The sequence below is a fragment of the Poecilia formosa genome, unplaced genomic scaffold (assembly GCF_000485575.1).
Source record: "Poecilia formosa unplaced genomic scaffold, Poecilia_formosa-5.1.2 Scaffold250, whole genome shotgun sequence".
NCBI classification, from domain to species: domain Eukaryota; kingdom Metazoa; phylum Chordata; class Actinopteri; order Cyprinodontiformes; family Poeciliidae; genus Poecilia; species Poecilia formosa.
In genome coordinates, this window is record NW_006800189.1 from 913,944 (window position 1) to 928,358 (window position 14,415).

Genomic DNA, 14,415 nt, shown 5'->3' on the forward strand with positions numbered 1-14,415 from the left:
TGACATTTTTCTGTCCAAATTAAATAAAATGTTCTCAATTGGAGAAACAAGTCAGAATTCTGGCTTTAATCTCAGTCCTTATAATCCTTATCTTTAGAGAGCCCTCTGGCTAAAAAGACTGATTAAAAAAGTTTAAGATACAAAATCAAAAAGTTACCTTCAGAGATCCCTCAGCAAAAGAACTGACAAAAAAAATCAGAAATGTAACTTTTATTTACCTGAATTCAGACGTTTTTCCCTCTCTGGATTTGAGAAACAAGTCAGAATTATTAATTTTTAATCTTAAACACAACAAACATGTTTGAAGCCGGTTGCTCTGAGGTGCCCATTCTGACTTTTTGGTCCATCTCAGTTTTGAGGGAACACCCCTCCTCCAAAAATTCAGTGGCTCTAATCCTTTTTCGTAAAATGATCTGAGGCGTTGAGCCCACATTTTTCTCGCTCTTCGTTGTCCCTCGATCGTTCCTTGTTCCAGTCCATTGGTTAATGATGGTACAGAGTGTGGTAGCTACTAGAAACGGTTTGATAAATATTCATATTTACCAAAATGCCAAACATTTTTTTTAAGGAGCAAGTTCACTTCAGTCTTAGCCTTTTTATGAATGTTTTGGTTCAGATACGGACCTTTTTATAATAATCCATATTCATCAGCACTCTGCCTGGTAACTGATGAGCTCCGTGCTTCATTCGAACACCTTCCCATGCTTTCAGTTTCTCCATATCGAGTCTGTGGGTGCAGAGAGATGCAGACAGTTCCTGTACCTGTGCAGAAATCTGTCAATATGATTTCATCTACACATCTGGACAATCCTTTAAGCAGAGCAAACAAAATCTGCCTCTCGTGATAGATTTCTGCAGGCTGTTGTAACAGAGGTAACTTATTTTGTAACAAAAATGTAAGACTTTGTACTAATTTTCAAATAAAGAGGCTTTGATACAATACCTTTTTATTATTTCTACTTTATTGAATGTCTTTACAACAATGAACAATTAGTGATTTTTCAGTAAAGGAAGATTTCTTTTGGACTCATCTAACTTTATGTAGGATATTTACAGAGTTACAGAGAAATAAATCAACGTTAAAACGTGCCAATTTGTTTGCTGATCTGTTACCATGACAACGGAGCTTCAAAACTACTCTAGCCAAGCTCATCTCGCGTGCCCAAAGATTCACAGCCTCATGTGAAGAAGTTTGGAGTGCATATGTTTCAGACGGCCCAATATGTCGGAGCTGGAAGTGCACAGCTGTCCCAAAACGTAAAAAGAAAAGCAGCAAAAGGTGACCGAGCAATCTGAGAGATGCAAGTGCATAGTGATCTGGTCCTAGAATCCACCAGTGATGAAAAGAGAAGCGAGTGTTTTTGTTTCAGGGATCTCTCTGCTACCGCTGGCCAACAGGCACATCTTGGTAATCTCCTCTAAAGTGTTTCTGACACTCCCAGGATTCAGGTTTGTCTTCAAAAGCAGGATTGGGGGGAAAAAGCTACAGGCCTTTTGCTGACCCCTGGTGGTGAAAAGAGGGAACGGCAGCAGCCTTGATTTGTCTCAGTGCTTGTTAAGGCTCCAGAGCGGATCCAGGCTGCTGAGCGGGTCGCTGCTGTCGTCGCCTCGCGTCCCGTGGATGCCCTGACCTTCGGCCGGCTGCAGGAAGTTCTGCTTGGTGACTCGCTGCTTCCCCCGGCCGCCTCCCTCCAGGGAGAAGGCCTCGGGCGTCAGGTAGGCCAGCAGCTCCAGTGATGAGGGAGCAGGAGCGGAGGAAGCAGGAGGCGGACTGGTTGAAGGTGCCAACTCCGGGAGCGGCTGGTGGTTGGGTGCAGGCGGAGTCGATGGGGAGAGACCATCGAGGCCGTTGGGTGGCGGAGGAGAGTGAGGCGGGGAGGTGAGAGGCGGGCTTAAGGATGACGGAGGCTGACTGGGGTCCTGCAGCAGCTGCACGTCGCCCATTGAGTCCAGAGTTGGTGACATCACCCCAAAATGCTCCTCCGGGCCGCAGGAGGCGCCGCCCTCCATGGTGGGGTCTGCGCTGGGCGGGCGAATGCTGAGCTTGGCGATGGTGGCTTGGATGGAGCTGATGGGCATATCGCCGCCGAGGACGATGTCCTGCTGGGACTCCTGTCTGGAGTAAGGCTGGAGAGCAGGGTCACAAACAAGATAAATGTTAAAATACAATAAAAATATAAAAATGCAGCAGGATTATCCATCAAACTACTGCTGGTTCTGTTCTACTGAAAATGAAGTGAGTACCTCTGCTGACCAGAACTCCTTTAAACATGAAGAGGTGCAAAACACGAGCAGAAACATTTCAGATTCATCTTCACATTACATTATAAAATAAATAAGTAAACAACATCTGGATCGGAATTTGACATCTTTAACTGTCTCACTCACAAAGCAGTGAAGTCTGTTAATTATGACAGTAAAACCTCTGGAAGTTTAACATGAAAACAAATAAAAACATTGCTTTAAAAAGGGGCTTTTCAAAGTGGGGCCGTTTGAAAAGCCTCACACTTTTCAAACGTGTTGCTCGATGCTCCACTGCCAGTGTTGTTGATTTTTATTTTTTCTTTATAGGAAGCTAAATGAACTACAGTCACAGCAGAATCTAGTTTATATTTTTACCATCATAAATGACAAGGCAACTGATGTCTCATGTAATGTGGCGCCATGCATAGCTAAAGCAGGTCATCCCAATGGCATCAGTGTCAATGGAACATCAAATATAGAAACAGCAAAAAGCTTAAAGAAATAATAGCAATAATATTGTTGAGATATCTAGTTCTCCCACACTTTCCAAAACCCTGCTTTAAATAAAATATTTTAAGTAAAACAATAAAAACTAAATGGAATTTTTTTTAAAAGTAAGAATTATTAGAAACCTTTGTGGCTGCAGAGTTTGTGTTCTTGCTGTAGGTGGCAGTATTGATGCCGTGGCGCTGAAGGACCTGCTCAGCGTGTTTCAACACAGCTTCATAGCAAAACTTCAGGTGGAGCTGAAAACACACAAATAATCAACAACGCTCTAATATGTAATAAAATCTATAAAGTAGTACTGATACAGAAATCCTGATCATTAAGATAAAACTGAAATTTTTCCCTGGCGAGGCTGACCTACATCCCAGCTAAAACCCAAACCCAGGTTGCCAGTTTGGTATCTGACCTTCTCCTGCAGCATGTTCTTCCTCTGCTGTCTCATCTTCTTCACCAACAATGGAAGGTCTGGAATGCCGTTTCCAGCCTCCAGCTCCTGCAGAGCCGCGTACAGCAGACAGAAGGCGCCGGTGCGTCCGACGCCCGAGCTGAGACAGAAAGAGCACCGGCTCATATTAGTGCTAACTAAAATAATAAATAAAAACTAATGTTGCGGTGTGAAAAACAACCACAGATGTGTGCCAGAAGACGCAAATCAGATGGTGGGTTGGTGTTTTGACCTGAATAACTCAGAACTCACCTGCAGTGAACCACAACAGGAGTCAGTAAGGGCCTCTGGTGGAGGTAGTGTCCGTGAACCTCCTGGATGAATCGCAGCAGGTTGCTCTTGCTGTCAGGAAGACCTCTAATAACACAAGAAGGAGGAAACTTTATATATCAGGGTTCTCACTTTTTAAGCGTTTTCAAGGGAAATGCTTCCCAGCACCACACTAAGGAGATAAAAACAATACAGCTGAACTAAAAAAAGATTGTTTCAACTTACAATTATATATCATTCATCACTTTTATTAATTTATTTTGTGAGGGTATTCTACATTCAACAGCAGGGTCAAGGTAAACTAAAATATAGCAAAGTTGTATGTTTTGAAATGTCACACACACCTTACACACCTGACTTATCCAAGATCAAAACATTTAACAAAAAAATCCCCAGTTTGAATAACTTTGTTTACCACGTGAAACTTAAGCTAATCTTTGTTCTCAATTACACAGATCTACAGGTCATCGAACCATTAGGAATAATACATGTTTATTACATTCAAACAACACCAAACAAGTCCTGATAAGGTAAACTAACTTCAAATTAAATGCTTAAACTCAATACACATAGAAAGTCACAAAAAATATCTAAAAAATATTCTTCCACAGTTTGCTGGCATTTAGCAAATAGAAATTATTTTGGTAATTTCAACTAACCTAAAACCAGAAAAGGGAAGTCCTGTTAAATTTATAACAGAGATGCACCAATCAATCGGCTAGTGATGGGAATTGACCAATTTTTCATGAATCCACTCCGATCAATTTTCAGATGCCGGATAACCTAAACCTGTTTTTTTCTTCTAATTAATGCATCAGGACTAGGAATGTTCCCCATTTTTGATCTTTAAACATGATAAATTAACCAGCAGTTTGTAAAATAGAAATTATACTAGCCAGAAAAAGCCTCATAGGAGTGTTAGTAAAACTCTTACAGCTCTGGCCAGGATGTAAACTGGAGGTGGACGACGGTCCGCTTCAGGCTTTGGTCACGGTACTGCAAACTGATCATGCGCTCCACATGGGTCGGCGTCATCTTCTGTGTGGTGAGACTGAGTGTGATTGGTCCCTGAGAGAGCTGCTGGCCGCGCTCTGTGGGGAAGTAGCGCAAAACTTTTCCCTGGGAAACATTTCACAAAAGCAAAGGTCAGAAAATGTGAAAAAACACTTAAATTCATTGATATCATGCTTTAAAACGTGGTACCTTGTCGAGCTCCTGCTCCGAAACAAGCATGACAATGAGCGAGACTTTCTGCTCGTACACCATTAGCCAGAAGTCGGCCGCGGTGCCGGTGAGCGGAGCCTGAGTGGCAATCAGGCGAGGGCAGTACGGCGACAAGTCATCCACAAAGCTGGCGTTGATGTAGTCATCTTTGCCTGACTGCAGAACAACACGGTTGAAATCATAAGGCATGACATCCTGGTGGCGGTTCTTCATCGTGTAGCAGCGGGCGATGGCGATGGACAGCTGCCGGGCATCCTTCTCCTGCTGCTCCTGCAGCTCTTTCCAACGGGCGTCCAGTACAGACACCCCTCCTTCATTCTCTGAGGGGAGCTCCAGGGATTCTACCTGGGCCCTATAATGTCCCAGTTCACTGTGAAGACGGGCCACACGTTCCGGGGCTTGGTACGGATCTCCCTGGATCAGCAGAACTCCCTGTGAGTTCTTCTTTCGACGCTCCCCATCCTGAGGGTCTGCTTTGGTGGGTTGGAGGACGTTGGTAGGCCCCTTGGTGCCTCCGTGTTGGCTCTCTGGGCTGGAGGAGAGGAGATCATCTGTGCTAGAGTTTTGGCGTTGAAACAAAGATGTGGATGGAGGAACACCAGATGGGGTGGGAAGAGTGGGTGGGGCTGTGCCTCCAGGAGTGGGTGTCATACCCAGAGAGGCTGGACCAGGAGCAGGAGACGGGGACGGGGATGGAGAAGGGGAAGGTGCAACAGTGTTGGTTGGTGGCACTACTGTGGGACCTCCAGGACAGGGCGAAATCATGTGTGGAGCTGCAGGGGAGAGGGGGCCGACCACAGTGGGTGGTTGGGGGGCACCTGGAGGTACATTTGTCCCTGCTGCAGAAGGATAGAGAGTAGCAGGTTGGGAGTGAGTCATGGGGAGAGAAACCTGAGGTTGTTGGAGAGATGCAGGTTGGGGTGCCAAAGGCTGCTGAGGCATCATTAGAGCTCCACCAGGGTAGCAACCCCCTCCAGGATGAGAAGGGTGAGGCTGGGGTTGACTCGGCATCTGCATGGGAATGGGTGGACGCTGTGCAGCTAATGCATTCTGAGGCATTTGGGGAACAGGGCCTCTTGGCAGGTTGACCTGGGGACCAGAGGGCACATGTGGCTGAGAGGAAGGAGGCATCTGAGGATGCAGGTTTGGGGGAATGTAGTTATGTGACACAGGAGGTATTGTTTGACTCGTAGGCGGCAGCTGTGCTCTGTGACCACCTGGTATTTGCATCTGTTGGTGTGGCAGAACATGCTGAGCACCAGGAGGGACTGGAATTTGTTGGTGCTGTGGCATCTGTTGGTGAGGGAGTCCAGGGGGCATCTGTTGGTTGGGATAGGGTGAGTATGGGGCAGATAGCGGAGGTGTTGGGTGAGAAGTTGAAGATGTTGGTGGATGTGCAGTCTGGGGAGGCCTCGGCATAGAGCCTGGCATCATCTGAGGGTGTTGCTGGGGTACAAAGTTTTGTGGAGCCTGATAGCTTTGCGGTACCTGAGGTCGGGGAGGAAAACCATTTTGTTGGTGTTGATGAAGCTGACCTGGAAATGCCTGCTGGTAATTTGGAGGAACATTAGGCTGAGGTGGAATGTATCCAGGGGTGTAAACTTGTTGAGTTGGAATAGGAGTGGCCCTTGGTCCTGGCTGATACCCCTGAGGAAGAGGTTGGGCAATAGACTGGGGGTACGGCTGTGGATGCTTCTGAGGTGCAGCTGTCTGACCTGGGACTTGAATGGGGGCTCCCGGGTGATTCATCATGTGTGGATATGCTCCAATCTGTGGCACAGTGTAACCACTAGAGGCCGGAGGAGGGACAGGGTGGTGCGGGGTGGGGGTATAGCTGGGGATGGGAGCCTGAATGCTGTCCACAGTTGTGGTAGATGGGCGGACAGGGACTGGAGCAACAAGGCCCGGTTGAGGCGCCTGAGGAGGAGGCGCCCGGTAACCAGACACGACCGGCTGGGCAGGCATTTGAGGAGGCCTGTGATGAGTCATCTGAGGGAGGGGCACACGAGGTAGAGGACCCTGTGTTGGTAGACCCCCAGAAGTGGGAAACTGAGCAATTCTTGCCAGAAGCTCAGGGGGTGGAAGGTTGGGAGGAAAATGAGGAATGCCTGCAGCAGGACCACCAGCCCAAGGCAGGGAGCTGCCACCAGGACCTGGCAGACGACCTGCAGTGGCAGGGAGGGAAGAAATATCAGGAGGGAGGCTTCGAAGGTCCTCGGGCAGGTCGCCTCCTAAAGCCATGATGGCTGCATTGAGCTGGGCCAGTTCTGGATCCTCAAGGCTAGAAGATCCAGAATCCACATCAGACGTTCTCGGCTTGAGGGAAGGCTTAGCAGCTGTAGGCCGCGCTGGGGGCTTTTTATCCCTGCAATGCAAAGCAAAGCTCTTGGTTTCTGTACAAATTAAGTACATACTAAATACCTTTACAAAACAATAAGGGTGCATTTACAACAGCCCTGTTTGTGGTAGACTCAGTCTAGTCTGAGTCTACCACACTATTAGGTGTGAAAACAATTTCAGCAATCCTCTCAACAGAACTTACTTTTCCAGGAGAGGCTTCCTCTCCTCTGCCCTGGTGTGACACAGGGTCTTGGCTCTCTCCAGCAGACGTGAGGCTTTGGCTTCCAGGTCATCATAAAACTCCTTTCCCTCCTGGGACTTCTTCATCAAGTCTTCATAGGCTTCATATGAGCCCACTAGTCCCTGGACTGTGCTGTTCCACTGTTGTTCGGTCTGGTTCAGGCCCTTACGTACCGAGGCGTACTGGACATTTGCCTCAGTCAGGGCCTTCAGGATGTTTTCCTGTGCTGATAGGTTCTGGTCAATATAGACCTTTACTTGCTCGTACTTCTTCAGCTGGTCCTCAAATATACGCTGGATTAAGATTTTATAAATTTTTTAAGTATTTTATTTAACAACGATGTACTTTATTAGAAGTAAGTAGTATTGTACCTTCATGTCTGCTCTCTCTGTGGTAACAAGAGTGGTGGTGATGTCATCCGTTTGAATGAGGTCACGGAGTTGTTTTTCCAAAGAGCCCCGTTGTTCCCTCATCTCCTGAACCTTTCCCAGGATTCTCTTCATACGCTGCAGCCCTGCCATTTCCTCTATAAAGCATTTTATATCAATCACACATTCATAGATTCATATACTGACTGACACTGACAGAATGACTGGTGCCTCCACCCTCACCTTCACTGAGCTGGGGCCTTGGCAGAGCCTCTCTGAGACTTTCCAAAGGTCCCCCAAGCAGTCTCAGGTTGCTGATGTGCAGGTTCATTGCCCGGTGTAGTTCTGTGTTGGTAAAGCTGGCCTTCTCATGGGCCTCCATGTACTTCTCAAGGTCTCTCTGAATCTCAGCCAGAGCTTGGCTCTGCGCAGCCGGATGTAGCTCGGCTGCAGTGGGGCCACACATTTCCTGAAGAGTTCGCTCGCCGGCTTCGTCTCCTTCCAGAACATCTCGGATCTCCTTCAGTGAAGATTCCACATCGGTAAACACTCCTGAGAGGACTGAAAACACAAAGACGGGAAGTTAATTTATGCATGCAAATTAGATCTGGAGTGCCTCAAGCGTTTAGTATTTACTCTGCTTTGAGTTTCTCAGGATTTTTGTCATGTTTCCACCAAAAACATAATGTATTTTATTGTGATTTTGTGCAATTGACAACTTGCATAGTGGAAGAAAAATTATATATGATCTCCAGCAACATTTCTATAAATAAATCCGAAGAGTGCTGTGTATTCATTCTCCAGCTGGAAGTCTTTTGGGGTGTCTCTGCCAGTTCCTCACATCTAGGGATTGAAATCTTTGCCAAACTTTCTTTGCCAAAACAGCTTAAGCTCAGCAAGACTGCAAGGAAAGCATCCAGGAACATCAATTCTCAAGATTTCCAACTGAATCTAGACCTGGACTTTGTCTGGGTCATTCTAAAACATGAATATTCTTTGATTTGAACCATTGCTTTGCATCTCTTGATGCATGTTTGGGGTTGTTGTCCTACTGGAAGGTGAACCTCAGCTTTTAATCTTTAGCGACTTCTAACAGGTCTTTTTGTAGAATTGCCCTGAATTTAGTTCTATACATTTTCACATCAACTCTGACCATTCCAGCTGAATGAAAACAGCATCATATTTATTCTCTACTTTAAACTTTGTGGTTCAAGAGGTTTATAGATGTATGTTCTTTCTACCAACCCTGCATGGACTGAATGAGGCTCTTGACGGTGTCGGGTCGGACACTGAGGGCAGCACACTTCTCCATCAGAACCGGCGGGATGTGATTGTACATATCCAGGTTGTCAACAGACTCTGGCTCCAAGCCCAACGAGTCCATAAACTGCCTGCAGGGAAATAATAAGTCAGTCTGATGTAGAAAAATAAAATGTGACAGCAAGAATTTGATGAACAAATCCTATTTGTTCATACTGTAGATGTGCATTTTGTCAAAAAAACGTCAATGATCGCTTTCTCACAACCACCTTATATACAATCACACAATCACTCACTCTAAGGTTTCATTCTTGCTGTCAATCTTGGCCATAATGTCCCTTAGCAGCTTGGCTTTCTCCTCACTGTTAAAAGAAAGTAAAGGAAACATTAAACCATGTTAATCCTTGAAAATTTCAATAAATTTCTAGTTCTACAACATCTTAAGATCCAAGAATTATCCACAAGGGAAGAGCCTACCTGTACAGAGAAGACGCTTCATGGGCAGCCATGGGCACCAGTTTAGCAAACAGGTCTGGTCCAGTGACACTGGGGTCAGTCGGATTAACCGGCAGAGCTTTTACCAGCGGAGCACCTGGAAGGCAAATAGAAAAACCAGAACAAAGAGCTTTGAGTCCCATGGCTTCGGCATTGGACATTTAATGGTTTCCATCGTTTTTTTTATATGATACTGAATATCTTGAAAAACAAAGATTGTTACCAAAGCAAAGAAACTGTAAATATATCTGAACAAGAAAGAAAAAACTCATTTGTGAATAATTTCAGATTAAATTCTAAATACATAAACATCAAGCAGATCAATAAATCAAGAATGAAACGAAACAGACGACAGATATAAACCTGTTTAGTGATTCCTGCTACCTTAAGTCAAACACACAGAAATATGCTTACCTCAATACACACATGTTAGTACTGATATACACCTGTAGCATATGCAAATCCAGGTTTGCATGGATGCGTTAGTTGACATAAACATTTGTGTTACCTTTAACTGAGGCTAGAGTCTCCAGCGATGGAACAGTCTCATGATAGATGAAGTCGTTGTCCTTTTTGGCAGAATTAAACCTAGAGATTGGAAACAAAATCATTTAAATAAACATCTTTTAATTCATTAGTAGCAAAAATGCTAAAAAATCTGATCAATAAAAGATCCGCTGCTCACTTTCCTCCGATGACATCCATGGTGAACTTCAGGGCCTCTTGCACACTGTCAGGTTGACCCTGGAAGGATCACAATAAAAAAAAAACAACAAAAAAAACAAAACAAGTTTGATTTCAGATAGTAAAATAAGTTACAGTAAAACAAGTTACAGTGGCACCATGTGCAAAATTACTTTACCTTAGCTAGTTTGATGGCTTCACTGAGTTTGTCCAAAGAGCTCTGCAGATATGCCAGCTGCAGGAAACAGATGATTTCAGTAATATAGTTAAAAACTGAACATGACTCAGTGAATCGATAGAGTCATTAAGTCAAGGCCATGTGTTTTTTCTCCCATGTCCCCAGATGGGCTCCCTTACAGTGTATCTTTAAAATGATTTTAGGAAGAGCACTGATGAACTTAAAGATGGTAAATATTTTCTCTCTCTCTCTCTCTCTCTCTCTCTTTCTCTGTCTCACTTTAATTCTTATTTCTTGTTGTTTGTAAAAAATAGGTATGCAAATCTTGATAATAAGCAAAGGTACAGAAATTAAGTAGTTAAATAAAAATTTGTTGCATTTTTTAAAAAGATTTCTTGACTTAATTGTATTTTATTACAACAGAAAAAGTCAAAAGAAAAACTAAATATTGTACTCACCCGTTCTCCGTATTTCTGCTGCTCCTCTGCCTGCTTTCCCATATGAAGCTGTTGGGAAAGAAACAGGTCACAAACAAAATACCAAAGCTATGTGTGCATTAACAAATCACATTAAACCCTTACGGATGCTCCCCCTGGCTACTCACATGTGCAATAGCAGCAAAGTAGTAGATCTTCATCTGAACCAGTTTTTTCCAGTCTTTCTGGATCTTCCCCAGCATCGAGGCTGTCTCGGAGTTCTCCAGAGCCCTGCAGGCCTCTTTATAATAATCCACCACCTACAAGCACAACACACGTCAACTTTTAAAAACATTAAAATCATTGGTCATGTCGATACTATGGAATATAATGAGTTTTAAGGGAAAACTGAACCTGAGCACTGATGCGGGCAACCAGGAAACTTTTCCGGTTGTCTAACATGGATTTCTCTAAGAGACATTCCTGAGCCTGACCCTGGGGAAACAGAAACAGACTGATGAAATGTTTCTGTGTGTAACTGAGATTAGGCCTGCTGTGCTTTAGCTTACGTACCAGCATAAGGTTGATGTTGAGGTTAAGGATCTGGTGGCTCATGTCCACGCTGTAGTTGTGGCTGAAATGGTCTCTCAGGTAGGAGAATGCTCCGGCTGAGCACTGGAAGTGAGTGCAGGACACCTTCATGCCCTGAAACCACAGCAGAGTCGGTCACTCTGGGAGAACAATCACAGACGCAGCTGCTCTGTCAGAGAACAAGCATACCTCCTCTGAAACCCGGTTATCCATGGCTCCCAACATGGAGTGCAGCGCTCCTGGAGAGATTCCACACAAAGGTCGGAGCAGGTTTAACGTCTGAATGTATGCATCTTAACATGCAATCAGATCCGCATTCCCTGCAGCACATGCTTGCCTCTCAATTTATATTGCAAATTGGCTTGTAGTTTAATCATAGGTATTATTGAATGCTTTAACAGTTCCTTGAATACATAATAAATTAACCAGACCACTAATAAAAATAATAATTCATCTTAGATTCCTGAAAACCATATATATTATTAGATTACCACTGCAATTGGATATTTAAAATAAAAAATAAAGTTTGTCTATTTATTTATATTATGGAATGCAGTGCATTGTGGGTAGTACAAGGATGATATAAACACCAGCGGCAATAGTGTCGGGACTTTAAGTTGGTTTAAATTGAAGTCTGAAATTCAGCCTCATACCTGAACATGAGGCTAACGACCTTTCAAGAAACATAAAACGTTTGCAGCAAAGTCCAAGTTCTTTCTTTCTAACTAATATTTTATGGGTTTCTTTACATAAAAAAATTCTAGTAGCTTTAAATCAGAAATTCATGACAGCTTGTTTCCCGGGGTATACATTTGAAGTGACACAGCTCTTCAGGTAATTTCTTTTACCTAAAGACGACTGTAAAACACAAATATGAGGTGATTCATTTGCTCCTAGAATAAAAAAAATAATAAAATCTTTAAAACTATAACTTATAGCAAGTAAGTTAACTCACCCAGATTGTAAAGGATGCAGGCCTGCTCATAGCTGATGTCATTGTGGGTGACCGTTTTTCCAGAGAAAATTTCAGTCCTGAATGGAAATTAAAAGCACAGCATCAGCAAAAATGAACGTCAGTAACAGGAAGTTTGAAAAGTTTTCAAAGTACAGTGCTTTAACATAAAACTCAAGCAATTTCTTTGCTTTCTGAGGCAAAGAAATGACAACATGTGTAGGGCTGAAACAATTCATCAGATTAATGATATAATCAGCAACTAATTTAGTAATTGTTTAATCGCTGACTGGAGAATACAGACTCAAAAAAGGTAATTTGCTGAAAGAACAAAGTATTCAGAGCAGTAGTTATGAAAATTTGGACATTATAAATATAGATATTGCATTTAAGATAACTCCTCAAGTGGCATTTATTTTATGTTGAAGTTCAAATTTACTAAAGCAGTAGTATGTTATTGCATTTTAGGCAATAAAATGGCTCGTCTTATTTAAAAAAGGTAAAGGAATTATTTGTTTATTTGAATCTGCATGCCTATTATTATTTAAACAGGGTTTCAGTGGTTAAATGAGTAATTTATAGAATGTCCCCTTTTTTATTTGATTAATGGTCAGACTAATCTGTAGAATAATCAATTAGTAAAATAATAATTAGTTGCTTGCAGTTAATGAGAGCTTTCATTCATTTCCAAAGGGGGAATGAGAGTCGCTTTGATTCTGTCAGACAATAATCAATAACAAAAGCACCATTACAGCTTTTACCATTACTCATGTTAAACTGTTCTGTTTAACAGGAGTTAAACAGAGCTCCTGTTTAACTCCTGTAGGCAAATCTGCATTGTGCCTACAGATTTAAAGGGACGTTGACATCCAGATCAAAGTCTAAGGTGTGACTTCGTCAGACGTCTGCAGCTCAAAGGTTCCTACCATGAGATGGGCACCGCCGCCTCCTGGCCTGGCCCCAGTGGCACTCGGCTCTGGAGGTAGTGCAGCTGGCCGAAGTACTTCCTCAGGGTGCTGCATCCCTCGAAATCTCTCGTCACATTCACAGCACTCTGTGAAACACACACAAATCATACATTTCTGCAGCACTAAAACCAATTACGCTCACCGCTACAAGTTTAAAACATTACATAAGACAGCGCTGAGATGTAATACTGCTGTGTATCATTTATCATTCCCTTAATGACTTTGCAAACAGCTCATTATTTTAGGTGTGTCAATTTCGATGTGATTTACAGCTTAGATCAGAGCAGGAACTGATGAGATGCTAAACAAAGCGCACATCATTCATCCACTCCACCGAACATTTGACTTCAATCATCTGGCGTTAGACTGTCCCAGTGGAAATTAAAAACAGCAGAGAAAGAAGAGAAGTTTGAAAGTTGCTTTTACTCAAACTGCTTGAAGTAAAAGGTGAAGTGTTGACTTCACAGGAAATCATAGATTTAATAGAAGCAGAAGAGCTAAATCTAACCTTCTAAGAACCAGCAGGTCGATGGTTATTCTCTTAAAACTTTCAAAGAGGCCCTTCATTTTTATCTGCTTGATTTCAGTCAAAAGAACTAAAATAAAAACAATAACAAAAGGCTGATTTGCATTTGAATAATCTGAGGGCTTACTGTGTCTTCCCAATGTTTACTTTGAAATCACCTGTTGAATATGTAATTGCAAATTTCACCTCTGTTCTCCACTTTTGCATTTTAATACAGTGGAATATTTTTAATAAATGCTCCTGCTATGTGAAACACTGGTTTTCAGCAAACTGGGACAGAGGTCAGCTGGTCAGGAACATGAAGCATTTTCAGTGTTGTTTACAACAACAGCAATAAATTAAGATTATGATATTAAAGCATGTTTTATAAGGACTGACATAATGTAATTTGTGTAGCAAAAGGTAATTTGATGAAAGAACAAATTGCATATTTGTCCTGGTTGTCCTGGTTAAACATTGGAGTTACTCTGATAAAAAAAAAAAAAAAAAAATGCCTTTTTTCATTTAAGAAGATTGATAGAATCTATATGTAGCAAACTTGTATAAAAGTATATAAAAGTCTTATATACAAATTAAAGAAGATAATTTTAGCTACTGTACGGAGCTAAAATTATCGTTCCCTTCAGGGGAACATTCAGGGTGAAACTGATAGATGGTGGTAGAAAAGTCGCTTTTCAAACTCATTAAATGACTGAACAGAGGAAGA

The 14,415-nt window shown here is 42.8% G+C and overlaps 1 protein-coding gene across 1 annotated transcript in view; it reads right to left on the reverse strand.

The window, feature by feature from the left end:
• Nucleotides 1-31: 31 nt before the first annotated feature.
• ptpn23a (protein tyrosine phosphatase, non-receptor type 23, a) overlaps nucleotides 32-14,415 on the reverse strand; it is a 17,562-nt gene continuing 3,178 nt past the window's right edge. Inside the window, exons 3-24 of the mRNA XM_007569898.2 lie at nucleotides 13,142-13,269; nucleotides 12,219-12,295; nucleotides 11,453-11,502; nucleotides 11,246-11,377; nucleotides 11,087-11,167; nucleotides 10,861-10,992; nucleotides 10,715-10,762; nucleotides 10,257-10,313; nucleotides 10,080-10,138; nucleotides 9,903-9,982; nucleotides 9,377-9,491; nucleotides 9,196-9,261; nucleotides 8,885-9,030; nucleotides 7,883-8,200; nucleotides 7,643-7,797; nucleotides 7,233-7,564; nucleotides 4,670-7,055; nucleotides 4,401-4,585; nucleotides 3,449-3,553; nucleotides 3,158-3,296; nucleotides 2,877-2,990; nucleotides 32-2,127 (exon numbers count right to left, since the gene is read on the reverse strand). Of these exons, the coding sequence (XP_007569960.1) occupies nucleotides 1,546-2,127; nucleotides 2,877-2,990; nucleotides 3,158-3,296; nucleotides 3,449-3,553; nucleotides 4,401-4,585; nucleotides 4,670-7,055; nucleotides 7,233-7,564; nucleotides 7,643-7,797; nucleotides 7,883-8,200; nucleotides 8,885-9,030; nucleotides 9,196-9,261; nucleotides 9,377-9,491; nucleotides 9,903-9,982; nucleotides 10,080-10,138; nucleotides 10,257-10,313; nucleotides 10,715-10,762; nucleotides 10,861-10,992; nucleotides 11,087-11,167; nucleotides 11,246-11,377; nucleotides 11,453-11,502; nucleotides 12,219-12,295; nucleotides 13,142-13,269 (5,487 nt within the window). The 3' untranslated portion in view covers nucleotides 32-1,545. The remainder of the gene's footprint in view (nucleotides 2,128-2,876; nucleotides 2,991-3,157; nucleotides 3,297-3,448; nucleotides 3,554-4,400; nucleotides 4,586-4,669; nucleotides 7,056-7,232; nucleotides 7,565-7,642; nucleotides 7,798-7,882; nucleotides 8,201-8,884; nucleotides 9,031-9,195; nucleotides 9,262-9,376; nucleotides 9,492-9,902; nucleotides 9,983-10,079; nucleotides 10,139-10,256; nucleotides 10,314-10,714; nucleotides 10,763-10,860; nucleotides 10,993-11,086; nucleotides 11,168-11,245; nucleotides 11,378-11,452; nucleotides 11,503-12,218; nucleotides 12,296-13,141; nucleotides 13,270-14,415) is intronic.